Source organism: Polyergus mexicanus, unplaced genomic scaffold (genome assembly GCF_030449975.1).
Source record: "Polyergus mexicanus isolate NDT 795.1 unplaced genomic scaffold, iyPolMexi1.0 SCAF_8, whole genome shotgun sequence".
In the NCBI taxonomy this organism is placed as follows: Eukaryota; Metazoa; Arthropoda; class Insecta; order Hymenoptera; family Formicidae; genus Polyergus; species Polyergus mexicanus.
In genome coordinates, this window is record NW_027223328.1 from 7954928 (window position 1) to 7970423 (window position 15496).

The window sequence follows — 15496 nt, forward strand, 5'->3', positions numbered from 1 at the left end:
AGTCGGATAACCATAAAAATGGGAAAGAAGAGAAACGAGCATGTTCATGCATAAAGCATGTCAACGGAAAAGAAAGTTATTTTACAAAGATGTAAAAAAATATTATTTTTTCTAACATTATTTTTTCTAACATTATTTTTCAAAGTTTATTTTTTTTGTTTAGCGACAAAAATATTTTCAACAAAAATATTAATTAATTTTAAGTAAATAGAGTAGAGTATCATATTTTCTAGTAATAAAAAAATTTTTTAATTTAATGCGATAATTAATTAATGCGAGTTTAATAAAAGGAAGAGTTCATGTCATTTCTCAATCAATGTCAATTACAAACTTTTGAATATCAATATTATACAACAAACTCATTTAGAAATCTAAATTATTTTCTCTCTATTAATAATGGGAAAGGATTCTCCAATCGTTTCATTATACGAGGCTTGTATAAAGTTTAATCGTATCGGATTATATAAAGGATGTTATCAGTGAAAGATATAATCTAAAAGCTATGATTCTCAAATGTGCTGTTAGATCATTAAAAATTTCGATTTGGAAGTTCACGCTATTCTCTCTAACAATAAGATACAATATCTGTTATAAATATTCAAAACAAAATTATCTTATCGCTAGAAGATATTTAAATATTTCTGTTATACGGTTCTCTTTTTCAAGTTAATGATACTCAGCATTTTATAGCAAGTTTATTAATGCAAATACATTATGTTCGTCATGATTCTATAGCCGATCTACAATGCCTTCTCATCCCATCATATTTTTCGCGATGATTTATGAATTCGCTTTTTAACTTTCTCCTCGCTCTCCCCTTCATAAATTTCCGTCCGTCCCCACACGACGGGGCAATTTAATAACGCTTCTCCGCAAATCCCAATTAAGGAGGTTTTGGGGAAAGTTATCTGGCGTGGCGTGCTGCTCCACGGGGATCCATTTCGATGAATGCAACACACACGAAACGAAACGATGCGACAAAAGCATCAAAAGCGGATCCGATTATTTGCATACAGATAGATTGCGCCGTTACCGATCTTGTTTGCTGAACAACGACCTACATTGCATCGCTATAACGAGGTAAAGGACAAAGAAAATATATTCTAAGAAAATTGCCATCGTCTCTATCATCACCAAGGCGCAATTGGTTAAAGGCGTAATCGTGTCTGTCAAGAAAAAGTGCGCTTTTTTATTTGTGTCGGTATTTATTATGAGCGATGCGAATATTATTTTTCCCATTTTATTATACTTTTTTATGTTTGATGATTATAATGTACATTGTCTTCCAATGCGGCATGAATTTAACGGGATTTAATGTCGTAACAGGTATTAATTAACGTCGATCTTTTTGTTTGATGTTACTTTAAGAATGCAATGACAGATCGATAAAGAGAGAGAGAAAAAGATTATGTATTTTTGCGACGAACGAAAATAGCTAATAAGGATAAAGACGGGGTTCTTCACGACAAGAAGAATATCTTATATCAACAGCGACGGGTTGCATAGGTGCAAATGTTTGTGAAGGGAATAGCAGAGTAAGCATGCTGAAATTACTCTATTCCACTCTAATCGTAAGTAGAAATATTTTGTCTTTAAATAGGTAGAAAGTAAGTTACATACATATGTGTTTTACTTTCGGAATTGCAAGTCAAATACATTACAGTATCTAAACTTCACTTTAAAGTTTGAACGTTAGAAAAATACGTAAATTTTAAGATAATATCAAAATAAATTGCATAATATATAAGAATGTGCTTTATTTCGTTAAATTATTTAACATTCTGATAATATGAAATTAACAATTTATCTGTAATAATTTAAAAATAAACATTAACATATATAAACATTAAACATAATGTAAACATTTTAAAGAATATCAACAAAATCAAAAATTAAAAGCAAAATTCCTTCAATAATATATATCTCGATAAAGATGTTTACCAACAATTAAAAATAGTCATTTTATAAAGACACTTAGCTCCGCTCCGATTTCTGTCTATCTTCTTGTAAAGTGATTGACAAACGATTAAACAGCGCAGAAAAGATGATAAAAAACATTGATAATAATATCGATATAGATCGATTTGTATAGAAGTGGAAACAAAATCGATAATATTAATCCAAGTACACATTTCACGCGCTTCATCAAGTTAGAACGAATATGTCCATCCTTGAACGTAAGCAATGAATTTGAATGGTCCATTGATTCTGCATCATTGGCCAACCTTCCTTTCGATTTCATTCAATTACGCATCAAAAAAGATTTCGCGGTCGTCTTAGGTCGGAATCGACGAAGCTGAAAATCGGGGAATACGATTCAGAAATCTCATGCGTAAATTCTACGGATCTACGCACTTACACACACACATGCCTATAGATTAATAAAAATAGTTAGATATCTTTTAATATCTAAGAATTAAAGAACCCTTGAAATTTAAAACAAAATGTGTGTGAAAATAGAAGTAAAGATTCATAGATTTAAATATTTAAATATCCCTGTGAGAGAGAGAGCTAAAATAAAATGATTTAAACTTTTAAGAATTTAAGTAAGAAGCCAGTTACACGCCATTGATAAAGTATCATTCGTTTTTCGATTTTTCATATTTTATTTTATTTTATTTTATTACCAGAACGAGAGATCTCACTGTGCTGCGCCGCATCGATGCACGTTATACGCGGGATTTTACACATAATCCGGGCACGTTCAATCTCAGAAATTACAACGGACTGGTAGCATCACTTTCCGCATTTTCCTAAATTATTCCCACTCTCATGATTTAAACACGTTCAGGCGTACACCTCGGCGTGCTTTACTACAAGTTATGCAATGAAAATTTAATCGGGAAACACAAAAAGCATTTGGGGAGCAACGTCGCGAGTAAATAGTAATCGATGTGTTGTGAGTAAATAATAGCCGCGACATCGTTCCAACGTTTCCTCGATTAAACGTTGTAACTGAATCTTGTACATCGTTTCATCAACCGTTCTTGGCGGATCTGTCACGAATAAAATTGAAATTCCTTTTGTTCGCGTAATTATTTGTTCGATTATTACGCAAAAATAATTGACCCAATTTTTAATGTCACAATATATCACACGGACAATCTAACTATAATATTTAAATAACATATGTCAGAGAGAGAGATCAATATTTGATGAGAGAACTGATGCGTGGATTCAATTGCAAAATTGATAATTACATAACTATTGTGTACACGAGCCAAGCAGACACGCGAGTGAGAATTAAAACGAGAGAGATGGAGCAGCAAGGATGAAGCGCGGCAAAAGATCAATTTATATGGCAGAAGATTTAATTAACGATCATAATTTACAAGTATTCATCTTTTCAGTTCAAAACAGCGAGCAACGGAATGCCGAGTGGCAAGAGTTCGATATCTCGAATGGAGCAATTGCACTAACGGTGGAGCGAAAGGAGCGAGCATACACTTCTTTCCCGCACAAGTCCATGTTTCGAGAAAATTCTGAGATAGCTGAAGTAAATCGCAACCGAGACTTTTCTGCGAAAGAACCCTCGTTCCTTCCGCGCGCTGCTATTGAAGCTTGCCTTTCTCGAAGGATCCGGATTCGCCGTGAAGCCGACGAGTTTTCGGTGTCAGTTTTTGTCTCGATTTTTTGGATTCGAGGAGAGCATTGTTTGTTATGATCTTTGTTAAGGGCAGAAATTTTATTATTGCTAGCTACTTTTAATCTACCGTTAATTGGCGACCCACGCCAATGGCGATGGGTTGTGCCGCGTGGTCACGATCGGCACAGTCGTTGCGATTCGTGAATGTCACTGTCAAGCCGCATCATGTCACGGTAATTATAAATGCGCTAATTTGCCGATTCGATCTCGAACATATTGTCAAGTATTAATAAGTCATTATAATCTTAGAATGTAAATTAATAGAACACAAAATTTTAAAATTTCTTTCTCTTTTACCATAATTTATTGTTAGTAAACTTCAAACGTTTATTGATTTTCTAAAGTGATTGTTAAATAGATGAGAAATAGATACATTTTCTGCAAAATACGGTCGGAATTATTAAAACGCTTGTCGATCATTTTATGATGTTTTGAAAGAAAACTTTTACATCATTAAAATGCTTTTATTGCAAACATTTGGCTTTTGCGCAACATCTTTCTTATTTGTTAATTCAGGCGAGTATTTCAACTCGATTATTATAATCGCAAACATTGTTTTTCTCGCAATTAGGTCAAGCGTATAAGTATCTGAAAGCAATGCTCGACAATGCCTGACATTCTACATTTTATTGGCACAAAAGCGCTATGATGTGTTATTGCACTATTTCGTAAATCCATTCGCGCTAAACGTCAACATGATGATCGAACTCGCAGTTACATTTTTTTACAATTGCTGCCATTTCCACACTCGATTGCGCGACAAATTCTTCTACAATTTTTATTTTGCTTATAAACTTGATTTAACAAATCTTTTTGTCGACATTATATTTTTTTGGGAATAATATTAAATTTTATTTTTAGCATTAATACCAAACTGTGTATATGAAAAAAAAAACAAATCGTAAAGCAATTTTTAAATAAGATTCTACAAGCACGACGTCAGACTGCAACGAGAAAATTTTATAAGACTTGATATGATAAATAAATGAAAAGTTTCACACCTCCTTCAGATGCTTCAAGAGTCTATTTCGAATCAGACAATAGATTCCTATATATTTCTTTAAAAACTTTCGATCTTGGTTTGTTTTCAACGCTTGAAGCATAATGAGACAGGTGCTACTTTTTTTCATAGCTTATAATAATTAAGTTACTGTTATAGCGACCATCATTACACAGCTATACGAATGTAATCATTACTTCATTATATCGTGTTCAATTTACTAAAAATAAATGTATACAACAACCCTTACATATTTATAACAGAATTGTTTATTTCAGTAATTCCGCGTCGCCGTATCTTCCACGTGCGTGATAACCTTGTAATTTGACTGCCTGATCATGTCGATTCTGAATATATTTTATGACCGACATTACGACTTAGAGAGAGATAACATTTTCTATAAATAATACATTACACAAATACTCATTATTACAAATAACTTGATATTATTTAACCAAATTTTCCACGCGATTATGCATCATATCATAGAAAACGTCACAGGAAGCCAAACCGCAACGAGGCAAAGTAACGTACACACGGATTATACAATACAATACATACTTATTTTGTCCCGTTGATTAAGCGCTTGGATCTTAATTACCACTAGCGGCTAACGAACTAATGCTTCTACGCCCGTCCAGATCATTACATCTATTTTATCTTGATCGTCTGACCGTAGATCAGCTGGAAGCTCCTGCGTTCCACGTGATGCGTTATTTCAGATAACCAATAAGCCCGTATTTTGACGCATACACAGTAGAAAAAAAATATTTACATCCGTTTTTCCATTATCCTTGGCCGGACGCGAGATTCGTGACATCTCTCATTTCTCGGTCCGTTAAACGTCAAATGGAAAGCGACTCCTATGGGGATTAATCCTATTCCGTCGTTTTTCGAAATACGACGACGATGCGTATTTTTAGCGAATTACACTGTGCAATCCGCATTGCATACATCGTTCCGGTAACTTAAAAATTCTCGAACTCGATACGAGATAATTTTCCGCGATTCTAGACGTTCGATGACTTGTTCGCGAGGCAATCGACGAGATGACTCTATAAATACTTTTGGAAGGGCGTATTTCGCAATTTACAATGACAGAATCCCGCTTGCTCGTTTCAAGTTAAATAATCAAACGAGACAAACAGCTTTGCGCGATTATTTTTCCTCTCTCGGCGCATTTAATTTCTCAATAATGTGCCTTCTTCTGATAAAAAAAAATCCCACCGCGTCGCGTCACGATCGGAAGCCATCGAAATGCTCGACGAGTAATTGAACTTGATTCCGCGTCTATGTATTGATCCTGCGTCCTTGAATCTCTGGATACGTTCGCGCCACAAGTGTGCAATAAATCACATGTGGCTTGATAGATACCCATGGATAAATCGTCGACGGAGCGATCGTATCGACAACCTTGAAACTGCATAGAAGTTGTTGCGCTTTACACGTATAGAGCAGAATCATATAACGCATTTGCTACTGACAATGAGAAAAGTTGAAGGCGAAGAACATTTTAAATAAATACTTGTTTATATAATGTTCCAAAATCACCAAGAAATATTTTTGGTAATTTACAAATTTATAATTTATGTGTTAAACGTTTTTATATTAAGTAGGAAACATAAGAGAGAAGGAGCGAATAGATAGCGAAATTACATATATATGTAAAAATTGTTTATTGAATTTTAAAACTATTTTACCTTTACTTTTAATTTTTAACAAAAATATTGTTTATGAGATTGTTTAAAAAGTTGTAAAATAATATGGGAAATATCTCGCTTCATACTAATCATTCTATCAAGAGAATCATTCTATCTCAACAATTTTATTGTGATTGTATTATATTGTATTATTTCAAAAATAGCAAAATTCAAGAATCATAAAGGGACCTCGTTGACAAAAAGATCGTCACATCCAAAGTGTATAAATATCGATGTCGCAAACACGATAGTTATTTCGTAGCTGAAAGCTCACACAACCCCGAGCGAATTAAGTTAGTTGTAGCTACGAGAATATCAAAGGGAAAGCTGCATGTATGCAAATATTTGCTTTATATTTTAATATAGATTTCTTTTTATAATTATTAACAGGCGTTATGTTTACTACATTCTCTCTATATTTAATTATCAATTTTTAATAAATGTTTACATTAAATTAACAAGTTCTTTAAAAAAAATTATTCAAGAAAAAGAAGAATTTATTATTTATTATCTGCACAAAAAGCCAAAATCTGACAATTTAAATATAATAATATCTGCTATCGATCTTTTCAAAAAATATTTAGGCGCTTTTATAGAAATGTATGAATTAATAGAATTGTTTAAGATATATTTATTTCCGTAGAATCATTTCTGAATTCTTGAAAGAGAAATAAACGACGAACATTGTTCATTGAGCCCTGACTTCCATCCGCCTTAGTCAGATAATATTCAGTTTTCTTGAGATCACTTGTCTTTTGAGATAAATGGTTTAATTGTTTCAATTATATTATTATATTAACTATTATAGGATAAACGTAATTTTAATCCTTGAAAATCGGATAATAGTAACTTATGAAATATTATATTAGTTCTGATGAAAATACAAACTCGAATCGACAATCTATGGTCTATGGGAAGCAATCTTTCTTCGCCCAATCTATGCGCTTTAAAATTCAAGTAGCCTGTTGATTTTCAAGTACATGTTTCATCCCGAATGACCGTTTCTTAAATCTATTAATTTTATAATATTTATAAGATTTAGAATTCAAGAGATTTAGGATCGCAATATTCATCAGATATTAGTTATCAATTAATTGTTATTATCTCTAATGCAATATGGTAATTACGTTAATTAAATATACTGTACATCTTGCAATTACCTATGTAATTAATTTACCACGATCACGTTACGTACAAGCATTAAAGTTATAGGTCGAAATACACGACTATGAGTATGCAATTTTATATAACGGTTTATTTCTGAAATAATGTAAATCCAATTTAAAAATTAGATATATCCTTGAATATAAATGTTTGATTCCGCATCTCATATTTCATAGAAACTATTTTTAATCTTGATATCAGCATAGCATGATAATCAAAATTCCGATTCTTAAAAGATTTAAATGAGGTCGTCACGCATCCAATATATTGGGCAGAATCCCAAGCGAAAGGAAAAGTTGAAAGTTTTGAGACGATTCGCCGCGATATTATTATTACGCGATGATCGATAATCGGATAGTCGAAAAATTATATACGACGTATGATATTTCTATCTAACCAACCGCATCTCTGGAATCGAACAAAAAGTTTTCAAGATCGAGACATAATAAATTGAGTCAACGAACGGACGAAGATGAGAATTACATAGTTTCCACAGGAAATTTTCCATTCTCTCTTCGTCCGCCAAAAGTCCCACAAACTTTAATAACACGCCGTTTCCACGAGAGAGACTTGCAAATTCCTTACAAGATAATGAAGTATCAAGAAAACAAGATTTAAAGATGAATATTTTTATGATAGAGAATAACAATTTTATATCTGTGTGCAATTAGATGTAAAAGAACACGGATACACACAAATTAAGCTTCTTTCTTATTTGCAAATATATTGAGAAAAACTTACAATATTTTCATATTTTATTTGTAAAATGTGAAATAATTGTACTTCCTTTTTTATCTTATATTCATATAGTTTATAGTCATAGAAAAAAAAAAAATCTATTTTTATATAATACTATTTACTAATATATCCTATTTATTTATTAATCTTAATAAATAATCTTAATAATAAATCTTAACAATATAAATAATTATTTATTAATCATAATATAATATATTAATTAGTATTTTTTTCATATATTTATATAAAAAAAAAATATGTTTCGTTATTTTTTTATTACATAGAAACGGGATTAAAATTAAACTTTTCACATGGATAGAACGACGAGAAAACATCATTCAATTTTTATTTGAAATCGAAGCCAACTACGTGATTGCGCGGTTTGTGGACTCGCTGTCCGAAGAGGAAAAATACCATTATCAAATAATGGCGTCGTCAAAGAGAAATGCGAAAGTTCGACCCAAGAAGAAGCGGATGACGGAACGAATATCGCGTCCCGATATTCGTTCTCGCGTTAGATCAACGCGCCGTAAACGCGCAAACACTCCGCATCGACAGCAACCATACGATTCCGTCAGTATACCCCAATTGGTCTACGAGCTTCTCACTATCGATAAGTACAATCAAGGTAACTGATGTTATTACGCGACATCGACAAATAATAATGTAATAGATGAACTGCAATAAATTCAGACATAAAAGAGAATTATTCCAAATCTGTCAGATATTTTAATCTTAAGCATCGCAGCTTGAGCTTAAAACTGAGAATTTTATTCCAGTTACATATACCGCATGTAGCTGTAATCGGTAATTAATAAAACGAGTCGAAATTGTGTTAGCGCAGCTAGAAATGCGTGTAAGCTAACATCGTTACTGTACATTTGTCGTCATAGAAGCGAAACGCTTTCAATCCCCGGAACGCTTCAGGACACCCCGTCGAAGAATACAGAAATATCACGAGCGGCAAAGGCTTCCGTTCGAGGTGGTCGACCGCGGTGATAGCCCGGAATCCGTTGAAATGCCCGAGTACGCGATGGAATCTAGACCTACGTCCATTGAAAGTCTCACGGAGTCGATGGATGCTGCAAATAACTCGGCGTCTACGAGTTCCGCGAACAGCAGCGCGTCTAATATCTCAATGAAGCCAATTGCGTTAGCCAATTCACTCAACAGCGCTAGAGCGCTCTTCAAAAAGAAGTCCTTGGTGCAGCTCATAAACAATTACATCAAGGCTGGCATCGAGGAAGGTTAAAAATTTAATATATATATATATATATATTAAATATGTAAACCAATATATGTAAATATGAATGAATTTTTAGACTTTTCTTCTCTCATAGAAACAGAAAAAACTCCTTATAATATAATTAAAATTTATATTAAATCCTCGCATAAATTCATCCTCCCTCAGATTTTTACCGAAATAAGTAAAAAATAATTTCTTCTCTTATATATTATGTTATATATTCTTTATATGTGCCTCTCCAGCGCAACGAGCGTTCTAGAAATCTGTTAATAAATCTTTTGCGCGTAACTTTATAGTTATATTTTGTGACAAATTTTAAAAGCCTCTTCTTTTTTCTGATAGTTTATATTTTTATATACATACGTTATAAAATAAGATGACAATATCGTTCGAAGTAATTCGTGCGAAGACATAGGAACGGATATAATTGCATCCCGGGACGGAGAGTCAAATAAACGTGTATAATAGTGAAATGGTTCGTTCAATGCATCCGCGAGAGTTGTCATTACATGTCACTGTACATAAATGCGCTCTTGACCACGAGGTCAAATTTCTCGGATGACAATCGTTTGTGCACAACGAATGACATCCATATTGCAGGAAAGCGACAGGCGAAGAAATACATCCGCAAGGCACTGTCATTTGGGGTGAAATCGGGTTACCTGATCCCGGCCGATCGACAAGGTAACGTGCTCCATGTGTGCCCGACCCTGGACACGGGATCTTGGAGTACGAGACAAGCTGACGTCGAATCGCGACAAAAACGACGCATCGCGCGACGAGGGGAGACACGACCGACAACGATCAGCGACCGGAAGGCGATGCGTCGCGGAATTCCGCGAGATAAAACGCGTCCCGATGTAGACCTAGAACAGGTGAGGTCCAAGAGAAGACATTTCATTCAAAGTCCTGCTAGGAGTTTGAGTGCGAGAGAAAGCAACCAAAGAAAATCGTCCGACAAATTGACGCTGCGCGAAAAAAACAAGCTGAAAACTGTCGTAAAAAAAAAGAGGTTGGTCAATTTCTCTATTACAAAAGATATGATAATTTTATTAATCATGTATAATTTTCTCATCATAAGTTTCAATCTACAATAAATAATCTTCATCGTCCTCGTAGATAAATATTATTCTATTACATTAAGTGTACATATCAATGTGTAAAGTAATAAAAATTATTTACTCGGTATTGAAAAAAAGGGAATGATAGGAAAATGGTTTCTTGTAAAATTTCTTAGTATTACTTAATCAAATAATTATCTGTTATAAATGCATCGTCAAAAATACCGCTTTATAGTGTCTTATACTGCTGAGTAAATAACTTTAATGGATTACAAGAATCGTAATAGTTTGTCACGTAATACAGACTTTTTGTTATAAATGCATTATGAGCGTCTTCACAATTCTAAGAAAAAGAAATTTCAAGAAAATTTCGGGAAAATAAAAAGATTTATATCATGAAAAGATTAAATTTCCTTCTTTTTAAATTGCATTTTCATGAAGAGCAAAATACTCTCATCTATTTTATATCTTACGCAATACATTTTGCTTGAGAATGCTCTGTATATATATGTCTGTAGGAGAGATTTTTTTTATCTAAATCACATGTCTCTTAAGCAAAATCAACGATACGGTCAACAATAAGCGGAGACAACAGCGGAAAAGGGACGACGAAGATGTCAGAAAATCAGTCAAACGACGTCGCACGGCTTCGTCTTCGAAACGCGCTGAGAACAATCAGTTCGAACCAATCGAGGAAAGTTATATGTACGCGAACGACGAAGATCGTGATCAGTATAAAGACAATGAAGATAATCGTGCGACAATTACTGAGAGGCGGAAGTCGACGTCGAGCCAGGAAGACGAATCAAGAATGGAAAAACCAAAGGCCGGGATGAGTATCGACGACGATCGCGAAAATGTAGAGGGCAAGAACGCCGCGGACGATGACGACGACGACGATGACGACGACGAAAAGTTTGATGACGCGAGTGTCGAACATAACACAAACGGCCCGATCAAAGAAATGGATGCTTAAGGAATTGAACGCCCACCTCGAGCAACGCTTTTCTCCGTCCAGAAACGAGAGAGAAACTTCTCACCCCTTTATAGTCTGTCTCATTCATCGTTTGTTGAATGTATTTACTGTACATCTATTTTTGAGATCTATTTTGGAATTACATTTTTATTTCGCAAGCATGTGTCTATGTAACTCTTTCGATCAAATTTTTATTTTCGAAAAGAGAAAAAAACTCTCTCTATCTATATAATTTTATTAAAATCTTTTTGCTATTGTATGTTAATATACTAGATCTAATCTATCATAGTATTGTTTTTGTTAACACATAGTAAATTGCATATTAATTGACAATATATTCTACTTAAAGAAAGTGTTATAGAAATAAATTAATAAAAATTTAGATGTATTTATAGTATTATAAAAAAAAAGATATTTAATTCGATGAAATTTTAATTTTAATTTTGCTCATATTAAAGACAAGAGATTATACAATATTGGATTATTGATTGCAACATGTATAAAAAATACTCTATCGTTACTTCGTACCCGAGATTGTTGCCAACTTAATTTAAATAGGCAAATTGCTCTCTGATGATATTTTACGAATCTATGCAATTTCTGATCTTAATAAAATTAAATTTATTGCAATCAAACCCGATTTATAATTAAAACGCAAATGCATAAAATGGAAAAAAAATTTTTGGCCGATTGAAGTCAAGGAGTCATTGTATTTAATGGTATGTTACTATTCGATTGCATTATTAAAAAATTCAGCGATAAATCGATTGGTCGAACGATAATCGCAAATCGATTTTGCGTTGTTAAACAAAGAAAAAAAAAGACAAGAGAAGAGGAAAGCGCCGACGAAAAACGCCGTCGGTTGATACTTCCTTTTAAATCTTCAATGTCTCGGAAATTTGCAAACGAAATTCCACACCATGGCCGGCTAATTATTCAGAAAATTCGAAAAATCGAGGTAGATGTGCTCAACAATCGGGAAGCAAATTTTTCACGCCGTCTAAAGATCAAGGAAATATCGAAACCAACAGTAAGCACAAAATGGCTCGCATAAAAAGACATCGTAATACGCAAAGTCACCAAATAATGAGTGAGTGACTATTTTGATGAACTAAAAAAATTTCTTTTTATTGTTTTTTTTTCTCTCTTTCAACATTTCTATATATTTTTTAACCTAACACGCGACAAACTTTATTTAAATTTCAATTGGTAATATAATTTGGGCATAATCTCATTCTTTATCAATTTCTTTTTTATTTATCACACTTACCAATATATATTGTACATATTAATCAATCATAAATGTTTCACAGTATTATTATTATATTTATGTTGCAAATCGATTTGATTCATTAAACCAGCGTTATCTAAACTCCCTTTTTATCCGTAAAACCAGAATTATATCTGTTATGAATTAATTTGTATTAATAGTATTCAAAATTATTAAATGTGCAACTTGTTTGTATTCAAAACGCAGCTTCGATATTGGTTGATATAATATATTTTATAACAACATTAATCGGCATTAATAGAGTGCGTCAGTATATTTCTCTTAATTTTTCACAGCCTCTCGATATAATCGTAAACAATGAAAATTTAAGATTCTTTGTATAAAGGTAAATATCTACTCAATCTAATGTAATTTCTATACAGAGCCCCGTCGCCGCAAGCCGAACATTCCCGAGTTAATCTACAAGTTCCTTGTCGACGACACGGAACGTGCTCTCTCAACCAAGTGTCGCTGCTACAGCCGAGAGAACGCGTACCACGACGAAGTCGTAGATTCCGCGGATACTTCGGGAATTGCCGGCAGGAATATGGGCTATAGAGCGCGCAAGGATAACGGTAGGATCTCGAAAACGCGCGGCATCAAGCGTCCTACTTCCAGAGATCTACCGATCTCGTACTTGCAAAAATGTGTAGGTGGCGAAGGTACGGAATTAATTGATTAAGTAGTTATCAATTGCTGTACAAATATGCGACTTAAATTATAATATTGAGTATTTGATCATCGATATTGAGAACGTTATTAATGAATTAATACGCAGACTACGCCAATTACATGAATGAACTATATCTGACAATTATCTACTGTAATTACTAAACACTTCACTCTGCTCCTCTTCCTTCTTCCATCTCCTTTGCCTCTCCCTTTGCTTCTGCATAATATCGATGATCAAAAGATATAAAAGAGAACTATTTATTATGGATTATTATTTAATATTCTACAAAATATCCTACAATTACGATACGATATTTTAAATATTTCCGTGCTACGCATAGAATTTTAAATAAAATTCAATTCACGTGACAATATGTATCACAGCCAATACAAATAACATACATATCTTTGCCAATAACATAATTTTATATCTAATATCTATCTGGATATCAAAATAATTGCATTCTAAAAAAAGAGAAAAATATGATACATGAAAACAGCTACTCGTTTAAAATAAGTTTTTATTTCAAATAAATTTTACAAGTTTCTTTTGACAGGCTCGAGAAAGGCGAGAAAGTACATTAAGAAGGCATTAGACTTTGCTGTCGAGTCCGGCTATCTCATTCCTTCTGACTCCACGTATAAAGTTCTACGCGTATCCTCGGATTTGATGAAGAACGATCCGCGGACGAGCAGAATTAATACATGCGACAGAACTCTGTCTAAGGAGCGCGACACCCCGACCAAGCTCGAGGATGTCCAGGTGCAAGAGCAAAGAAGGAGACGAAGAAGGCGAAGAAGGAGCACACGACGTCCAAGATCGAGAAGCGACTCGAGAAGAAGACGTCGCAGAAGCAGGGGAGGCAGGAGGAGAAGGAGAAGAAGGAGGAGTAGAAGCAGGTCGCCTAGCAGAGTGCGCAGTAGATACAGCAGGTAATAGTCAGACGTAGTTTAGACGTAATAATGCGTGATATTGCGTAGTCTGCATATTAATCTTCATAATAACGTTCTCAATATATCATGTAATATAACGCGACTATGATCCTGAGAGCTTAAAGTTCTATTAATGGCAAATTAAAAAAAAAAATCATCGCGAGAGAAATATGAGAGCGATAAGAGAGCGGAAAATAAACTTGATTCAACACTTGTTTCGCTACTCGACTTTTCTTTACGCAAATGGTCCAGAGAAATAAAATAAATTTCTGAATAATATAATACGATATTATTTAATATAATAATTTATTGTATTAATTAGTAGAAATAATTTAAAAAATCAGTTAAATGTAAATAGAAGATAAAATATCTATAATGTGAATGATGTCTTCACAAGTTTGATTAACGTTCCTTTAATACGCGCCATCGTACGATCGATGGAACTATTTTTATCTTCGCATGATTGTTAGGCGAAATAATTAGAGTCTAGCGTCATAATCGCTCAGAGTGTTTGCACTCTGTGCTATAGTGTAAGTCTAGAAACGCGATAAAACGATCAAAGGGATTTCCAGCCCGCAGAATCCCGAAGAGGTTGCCGAGGATGAGGCGGACGATTACGAGATGGATGAGAACGATCGAAAGAGCAATATTCACACGGATGACATAGAAAGGGAGCCAAAGACCATACGATCGAACCAGTCCGACGAGGGGCAATCCATGAAGAAGACTAAAGAAAATGGTTCGGATTTATCCGTCGACGAGGACGAGACCGACGACGAGGAAAAGAAAAAGAGAACTGACGTTACGAAATCTTAATCATCGATCTTGATTACAATTTTTTTTTTTTTTTTTTTTAAAGAACCTTTTGTTTAATATTAATAATTTAACAAGTGACAGAAAATTAATTTTGTATAGAATCGCACGATTTATTTACACTTTGATACTCGTTTACAATTTCAAACATGTGATACAATGTAAATGTATATGGTCGTGGTTAGTCTCAACGTGCACGATGCAATAATAAAATTCATAATCCAATAATAATAATAAAAATTCATTTTTTTAATCTTGTAAACATATAACCATCATT

The 15496-nt window shown here is 33.6% G+C and overlaps 3 protein-coding genes across 3 annotated transcripts in view; 2 read left to right on the forward strand and 1 right to left on the reverse strand.

Annotated features, from left to right (window-relative positions):
• Task7 (TWIK-related acid-sensitive K[+] channel 7) overlaps positions 1-15496 on the reverse strand; it is a 40430-nt gene that overhangs the window by 2963 nt on the left and 21971 nt on the right. The gene's annotated exons all lie outside the window — the stretch shown is intronic.
• On the forward strand, positions 8675-11531 carry LOC138935316 (cylicin-1). Its single transcript, XM_070299767.1, has 4 exons — positions 8675-8880; positions 9134-9495; positions 10095-10506; positions 11111-11531. Exons 1-4 carry the CDS (start codon positions 8675-8677, stop codon positions 11529-11531), a joined length of 1401 nt encoding a protein of 466 aa, XP_070155868.1.
• On the forward strand, positions 12573-15222 carry LOC138935880 (serine/arginine-rich splicing factor 11). The gene is made up of 4 exons (XM_070300759.1): positions 12573-12621; positions 13185-13463; positions 14031-14406; positions 14979-15222. The coding sequence occupies exons 1-4, from the start codon at positions 12573-12575 to the stop codon at positions 15220-15222; spliced, it is 948 nt and encodes a 315-aa protein (XP_070156860.1).